The 8,621-nt window shown below is 43.2% G+C and overlaps 1 protein-coding gene across 1 annotated transcript; it reads right to left on the reverse strand.

Annotated features, from left to right (window-relative positions):
• Positions 1-6,404: 6,404 nt before the first annotated feature.
• Positions 6,405-8,318, reverse strand: LOC119288489. The gene is made up of 3 exons (XM_037568099.1): positions 8,121-8,318; positions 7,608-7,734; positions 6,405-7,477 (listed from the first exon to the last, which is right to left on the reverse strand). The coding sequence occupies exons 2-3, from the start codon at positions 7,732-7,734 to the stop codon at positions 7,098-7,100; spliced, it is 507 nt and encodes a 168-aa protein (XP_037423996.1). The 5' UTR covers positions 8,121-8,318; the 3' UTR covers positions 6,405-7,097.
• Positions 8,319-8,621: the final 303 nt, after the last annotated feature.

Genomic DNA, 8,621 nt, shown 5'->3' on the forward strand with positions numbered 1-8,621 from the left:
GAGGCGCTCACCGGATGAAGACAAGGACATGGTTCTTAGCATGAATAGCTCCAGTACTGATAGCATAGAGTTTAGGGGTGCTCTAGATATGAGTGTGACATGTAAAAGAGTGTGTGTTGAGAGAGTTGAATCTGTAGTAGGCATAGAAGGCTCCGCTGTTCATATTACAGAGGAGATAGTTGAGGGAGAGGAGGAGGATCAAAATAGGAGAGAGTCCGTAGGCGATGGTAAGGAAATTGGGGGTATAAGCAAGGAAGCTACCGGCCCTGGGGCTGCCGGTCAACTGACGGGCGCACTTGATGATGCCCGTCAGGAGCCATGAAAATGATATGTTGGAACTGCCGAGGCTTAGGTCAGCCTCGGACAGTTCAAGAACTTGTGTGCCTTTCAAAGACACACCGGCCTAACATTATCTTTCTTTCTGAAACAAGAAAAAATAAAGAGTATGTTGAGAGTTTGCGCTACCGCTTGGGTATGAAAAATGTTTTTGCTGTTTCTATGCCAGGCAAAGGAGGTGGATTAGCGGTCTATTGGGATGACCTGTACACTTTGGAGTTAAACAAATATGGGGAACATTTTATTGACATGTACATTTCCAACGATGCTGGCACTAAGTGGAGATGCACTTTTATCTATGGGGAGCCGAAGGCGAGCCAAAGGTATGTTATGTGGGAATTGCTAAGGCGTATAAAACCTCTTGGGTCGGGTCCATGGTTTATGGCTGGTGACTTTAATGAGGCTATGTGGCAAGATGAGCATTTTTCTCGGATCAAACGGTCACCAAAACTTATGGCTAATTTTCGTGAGATCATGTCTGAATGCAACTTGTTTGATTTGGGTTTTCATGGAGTTCCTTGGACCTATAACAATAAGCAGGAAGGTAACAAGAATGTGAAGGTGCGGCTGGACCGGGCGGTGGCGTGCCCCCAATGGTCATCTATCTTTCCTGACTGCAAGGTAACGCATATTATCAGTTCCAGGTCAGATCATTGCCCTCTTCTTATTGAATTGATGGGAGCTCCTCATTCTGGCACATTTATTAAACATTTGAAATATGAAGCGTATTGGGAGAGGGAAGATGCGGAGCTGCAAGTACAGATTGATTCGTGTTGGAATAATAATGCTAGAGTCAATAATCTAGGAGATGTTGCCAATAATCTGGACAAGTTGATGAAGTCTCTTCATGGGTGGAGTCAGGTTCACATTGGATATTTGCCAAAAAAACTTGAATCTGCTCGCAAAAGACTAAGTGTGTTGTTTAACAGAAGTGATCATAAAGCAATAGTAGAAAGGAAATTTTTTTTAAAGGAAATGGATGAGCTCCTGTTAAAGGAAGAAATTATGTGGAAGCAGAGATCATGTCTGAATAAAATGAAATGGGGAGATAGGAACACAAATTTTTTTCATAGGAAGGCCACTTGGAGAGCGAAGAAAAATAATATTTCTGCCATCAAAAGAAGAGATGGGTCTCTCTCTCAGGATATGGATGAAATAAAAGGTATCACTAATGATTTTTTCAAGAATCTTTATTCCTGTGATTCTGTGGTTAATCCGTCCCGTATCATTTCTCTTGTGAAACCATTGGTGACTGATCAAATGAATGAGGATCTTTGTAAGCCATTTTCTGAGCAAGAAATCAGCGATGCCCTATTCCAAATGGGGCCGTTAAAGGCCCCGGGGCCAGATGGATTTCCTGCCAGGTTTTTTCAAAGAAATTGGGGGCTGCTTAAGGAGGATATTGTTCGTGCCATCCAGCAATTTTTTATTTCTGGAACTATGCCTGAAGGGATAAATGATACAACTATTGTTCTTATTCCTAAGGTGAAGAATCCTCAGTCCATAAAAGACTTCCGTTCAATTAGTCTTTGTAATGTGATTTATAAGATTATCTCTAAGTGCCTGGTCAACAGACTAAGACCTCTGCTAGATGGTATGATTTCTCCTACCCAAAGTGCATTCATCCCTGGAAGATCAATATCTGATAATGCACTTATCACGTTTGAATGTATGCACTCTTTAAATACATTAAAAGATAGCCGTGGTGAATTTTGTGCATATAAGTTGGATCTCGCTAAAGCGTATGACCGTGTCGATTGGAATTTCTTGGAAAGAATGCTTCAAGCGTATGGTTTTGCTCCAACATGGATTAAGCGGATCATGTCTTGTGTTACCACTGTGAAGTTTGCTGTGCGTTTGAATGGCCAGCTGTTAGAGCCTTTTCATCCTTCTCGTGGTCTCATGCAAGGGGATCCACTATCACCATACTTATTCCTCTTTGTGGCTGAAGCATTGTCGTTGCTACTTAATGATGCTTCGGCAAGAGGGGCTATTCAAGAGTTCCGGCTAAACAGACATGCCCCAGGTATATCTCATCTCCTTTTTGCTGATGATAGTCTCCTGTTTTTTAAGGGTAACTTGGAGCAAGCTCTGAATATTAAAGGCATTTTGTCGGCTTATGAGGAGGGAACTGGCCAACTATTAAGTCCGGATAAATGCTCCATATTATTTGGCAAAAATTGTTCTATGGAAGACCAGGTGTCTATTCTGGTTATCCTTAAAATCACGATTGATGGTTTTGAGGATAAATATCTAGGCTTGCCTATTCCAGAAGGTCGTATGAAGGCAGGTAAGTTTCAATCCACCAAAGATAAGGTGCTCAAGCGGGTTTCAGATTATATTGAAAAATATGCTTCGAGCGGAGCGAAAGAAATCCAGATCAAGTCTGTTATTCAAGCTATTCCCGTGTTTGCAATCGGTATTTTTAAATTCCCCGCTTCACTGTGTGAGGAGTTATCCCAGATTATCAGGAATTTTTGGTGGGGCGATGAAGAGAATAGGAAAAGAACGCATTGGCTGGCTTGGGATAAGATGACGAGACCAAAAAGTGAAGGGGGTATGGGCTTTCGTGATCTTCGGCTTTTTAATCAAGCACTCCTGGCGAAACAAGCTTGGCGTCTTTTGGTTTTTCTGGACTCTCTGTGTGCTAAGGTGATGAAAGCTAAATACTATCCTCATGGGCACCTTATTGATACGGTATTCCCTCAAGCTACTTCCCTTACTTGGCAAGGAATTATGCATGGCCTTGAATTGCTAAAAAAGGCATTATTTGGAGAGTGGTCGATGGGACTAGTATAAATATTTGGAGGGATAATTGGATCCCTAGGGAATCTGGCCTACAAATTTGTGGTAAAAAGAGCAGAACTAGGATCAAATTGGTTTTCGAGTTATTTTTGAGTGCAACCAGGAGTTGGGATGAGAACCTGATAAGGCATCTATTTTATATTCATGATGCAGAGGAAATCCTAAAGCTCCGTATTCTTCGAGTGGGCGAGGGAGACTTTATTGCTTGGCACCACGAGAAAAGTGGCTTGTTCTCCGTGAAGAGTGCGTATAGACTAGCTCTGAATCTTAAAGAGCCGAGGAGTGTTTCTGGCAATTCCAGTGATGCCATAAATGGGGATAGGAGGCTCTGGAATATTATTTGGAATGTTATTGTCCCCCCAAAAATTAAAATTTTTGTCTGGAGGGCTGCTTCTAACAGTTTGGCGGTTCAACTCAATAGGGTTAAACATCATCAAACTACTCTAGGTACATGCTCAATATGTGGTATTGATGATGAGTGTATTTTCCATGCTTTGGTGGTTTGTCCCAAGGCTCGTGCGTTCCGCATGGCTCTGAAGGAAGTTTGGAAATTACCAGCGGAGGAGACCTTCAAATATTCTGGACCGGATTGGTTCCTTATTCTATTGGACCAGTTAACTACGCCTGTTCGTGAGCAAACTATATTCATGTTTTGGAGAGCTTGGCACTTGAGGAATGATTTGATCTTTGGTAAGGGAATGGAATCCATCTCAGCCTCGGTAAGTTTTGTCGAAAATTATTGGGCATCTTTCTCGTCTTGTCTTGCTAAAATGCAGGTGGAGATATGCAGTAAGGGGAAGCAAGTGGAGTTGGATCTTTAGCCAACCAATAACATTGAGAGGCAGGTTACTCTTTGGAGGCCACCTACCCCAGACGTCTATAAGATTAATGTCGACGCAAGTTTTGTGGAGGCCATTGAAGCTGCGAACGTGGGGGTGGTTGTTAGAAATCACCGTGGACAAGTGATCCTATCCTCCTGGGATTATATTGGTACTTGCTACAGCGTTGAGGAAGCGGAACTTAGAGCGTCCTTGTCCGGCCTATATATTGGTATGACTCTAGACATGCCCGTCATTTTGGAAACTGACTGTTCGTTTGTAGCCTCCGTTTTTTGTAAAGAATATGTGGACAGATCATCCCTTGTTGATCTAAAGAAGGAAGCTGTAGATGTCTCAAAGTTGTTGGTGAATTTACAGATTTCTAAGATCAACAGGAAGGCTAATATGGTGGCTCATGAGATTGCAAAGTTTAGTTTTGATAATAGTTCTGATGGTATTATGTTTCATTCTGTTCCGCCCTGCGTGGCAAAGTTTGTAACGAATGATTGTATGAACATTTTAAGTTAATTAATACATGGAGGGGTTTTTCAAAAAAAAACGCACACACATAAAGAAACACGCCGGCAATGAGCAAAGTCATCAAAGACCGAAGCTGCGCCTAGGCGAGGGAAAAAACGAATTGTTCATAACAGAAACCGACGAATTACAATGATGACCATCCGCACCAATCATTCTTCACATCACAAGGACACGAGAAGGTTCTCCAACAACAACGCCTTCAAGAAGGAAAGGACGATCAAGCGCCGCCGTCGCCGGACCTAGCCACCAAAGGCCAGATCACGGGTTTTCACCCTAGAGACAAGTCCGAGTAAACTCCAAGCCACGCCTTCAAGAAGGTAACGACGCCAAACGTCGCCATTGCCAGGTATACCCAATTAGGGTTAAGACCTAGGGTTTTCACCCCCGAGCTCGAGACCAGATGCTCGATAAGCATCACCAAACCAAAATCATCATGTAATGTATTCATCCTCTACTTTCCACTTTCCCTGCAGGTTCATGCGTACACGATCCTTAGATGAGATGTGACAGTCAATGTGGAGAGAAGAAAGTCCTTGCACCGCCAAAATCCCAGATTGGACGATTTGACAGCCTCGCACCAACTTGACAACTACATCCAGTGGTAGATCTATTGCAGACGACACCGCCATGTGCTGTAATTCCCACCCACGGTGGAGGATCACGACCCGGACACCCACAAAATAGCAGGTTATGGAATCATGCCCTCCTACGCAGAACTTGGGACTGCTGGCCATGGACCACCATGATGATGCAAGCACCGCCTTCCGGACATTGCCAACTCGCGGCTGTGTTCGTCCCTGCTGCTGCTACCCAAGTACACTGCTCCTGCCGCTGTTGAGCGTGTAGCGCCCTGCCGCTGCCCCAGATCATCGCTGCGCTCTTTGCCGCCGCCGCTGCTCACTTCGAGTCGCCGCCATGAATGGCCGTGGTGGAACTACCCGGCACCCCGCCGCCACCATGGGCTGTGCAGGCTTTGCCTGCCGGCAGCATCAGGCAGCGGCGAGGGTTGGAATCGGAGATGGGGACGACCAGAAAAAGCAGATCGAGATCGCCTCCCGTGTCGCCCGTCCGGACGACGCGGGGGCAGTTACGAGTAATGCTCGACCACTGTTGCTTGGCTTTGTAAGGTCTTGTGAGAATAATTAATAAAGTGGCCGTATGCATCGCTCAGATGCAGAGGCCGGGCGTTATCCTTCTTTTTTTTAAAAAACCCTTCCTGAACAATTTTACTCCCAGTTCAATGTCTTTTTGTTTATCTGTTTTCTGCGAAATCGACCACGAATTAAGCCAGTACCCCACCAAGTTGATCACAGCATAAGGAGTTTTAATCTTATTATATTATTAAAGCAAGCACCGTTTCTACTTTTCCAAATGATCCAACAAACAAGCACAATGCTAAGGCCTTATTCGTTTCATAGGATTTGCATGTCATAGGAATAGGAAATGTATAGGAATAGGATGCCCGGTCCAGCCAAATCCTATGGGAAGCAAAATCCAAAGGAATAAAGAAAAAAGAGCATTCGGTTTACACCACAGGAAAAGTACAGGAAACTACTAGTCTTTGGTTCATTTATTTATTATTACTAGGTGCTCAACTAGCCGTTAGCTCAAGTGCATCAACTAGCCGTTAGCTCAAGTGCATAAATGGCATTCTTCTCTCCATTTCCTTCCTCTGTCTACTCTTTTCTTCTTCTCTTCACACAAATCAATCATCAGCCTGCTCTTTTGTTCTTCTTTCATCCAGTGTCATTTTCTGGAGAGCTTTGGAAGACACTGCAAGTTGCTACTTGCTGGAGAAACAAGGTTAGTACCTATCCATCTTGTGCAACAAAATGTCATTGTTCAGCCAAGCAAAAGTCAAGATTTTTTTACGCTTTTCTATCGATTTTTCAGCATCAGACGAACTTCTTAACAACTGTACACCATGTATTCGAGCTACCAACGTAGATCAGGAAGCGACGATGAGTTCATTCATTTTGTTCTCCCTACTTTAGGAGATACATCACAATCATCTTCTAGTAGGAGACCAATGCACACATCAAAGCTTACGGGGGGTTGTCGTGTTCATGAGATTTTAACAGGACATGAAAGTTTATGCAAAAGGAATTTCTGCATGGAGGTTCCTGTTTTTCAGGCACTAGTCAATAAACTGCGTGAGAAAAGCTATCTAGCTGATACAACATATCTTTCAGTAGAAGAGCAAGTTGCTATATTTTTGTATGGAGTGGCAAAAAATGCGACCAATGAAACACTTCAAGATTGGTTTCAGCATAGCCCAGATACAATACATCGACATTTTAAAAGAGTGCTTGAAGCAATCACCAATCTCACAACTATCTACATATGTCCACCTTCTCTACACCCACATCCAGTATTGAGCAAACCAAAGTTCTATCCCTTTTTTAAGGTATCAAAATCTTGAAACATTCTGATTTTAACATGATTTGGTATGAACTAGATACAAATTTCTAACACGGATGTGCCTTGTTTTTGTGCAGAACTGTATTGGTGCTATAGACGGTACTCACATCCCTATGAAGCTTCCATTGGATGAGCAAGAACCATACAGAAATAGGAAGCAAGCAATCTCGCAGAATGTTATGGTTGCCTGCGATTTTGACTTGAACTTCTCGGAAACAGGGCGTCCTTGCTGTTCTTGCGAGCAACAAATGCAGCCCAAACACTCGCCGGTGCATCTACCATCATTCTATCTTTATCCCATCCAAAGCCACTTTCTGCTATCAAATCTTTTACACTCCGATAAGCTTTTTTCAAATCTTGCTCCTTTTGCTTGACTTGGTTAACATTAAACGACATGCCAAACTTGGTATTTAGTTGAGAAGTAATACTTGTCCATGCTTCCTTGCTCCATGCATTGTGTGTTCGATAACCAGGTACATCATGATCTTTCAAGAGCTGAATAAGAGACACCTTCATTTCGCGACTCCATTTAGCTCTTGAACAGGGCTTTATGGTACCTAAAGCAGATAAAAATTTGCTCAATTTCAGTTATACTAGCCCCAGAAAAAAATAGCAATACCTAGTTATTATGTGCTTAGTTTTCAGTACCAAACTATCACTCCAAGTAATTCAAAATTGATGAAATACCTATATGTTGAGAAGGCAGTGAAGTCAATCGATTAGCTTCAACATCACTGAATCCTTGTGATTGTGAACGAGGGCCTACTTGGTCATAGTTCCGACCTACTTGCTCATAGTTCTGATAATTAGCCATCTGCAGTAGGACAGAAATAGATCGACAGAGAAGAAATTTGTTAGAATATAAACATGTAAGTGCTTGTTGCTACTAGCTTATTTTTACGTGCTAGTCTCCAAAAAATCAATCAACCTGCTTCCAAGCACTTGTACGTGCTTGTTGCTATGGCCGAACGCTATTGAGCAATCACTACAAGAACTGATTAAAATTTCACTTACTAGGATCTACTCTGTATCTGATAGGACATGGCCAGATCGATTCTTTCACCAAATAAATTGCAAAGAGCTTTTCTAATCTGATAGGATTTGTCCAGATCGATTCATCACCAGATAAATTGCAAAGAGCTCTCGAACTAACAAAGACATGAGGCGGATTGATTTCTAATTACTCTCGAACCAACATACCAGTGAAGAAGAGGAGCAGCCCGGGAGCGCCCGACGGAGACGAGATGGCTGCTGCTGGTAGGGGTTGATGCCTGCTGCTGTGTGTAGAAGAGGGGATCCAGAATAGAGATAGGAGGGGAGATTCAGAGGAGATGGATGCGGATGGCCGGTCGCCTCTGCCGCTCGTCTTCTACAGTCCTTCTCCAGTTCTTCCCCCTTCTATTTTCCACCTCGGACTCAGAAGATTAATGAAGCGGAAGCGGAATCGCTATCTTTTTTGCCGTGGAAAGGAGAGGGCGCCGCGCCGCTTCGCGCGCTCTTTTCGCGCCAGGATTTTTTCCGAGAGGTCTGACTGGATGCAACGAATCCTCTGGAATAGGGTAGTTAGTAATAAAATCCTCAGGATTTTGTAATCTCAATTCCTGTAAACCGAATGACCAGTACAGGAAAAAATCCCGAGATCTAAAATCCTGTAAAAATCCTATAAGAATCCTACGAAACGAATGAGGCCTAAGCATGATA

The sequence above is a fragment of the Triticum dicoccoides genome, chromosome 4A, assembly GCF_002162155.2.
Source record: "Triticum dicoccoides isolate Atlit2015 ecotype Zavitan chromosome 4A, WEW_v2.0, whole genome shotgun sequence".
Lineage (NCBI taxonomy): Eukaryota > Viridiplantae > Streptophyta > Magnoliopsida > Poales > Poaceae > Triticum > Triticum dicoccoides.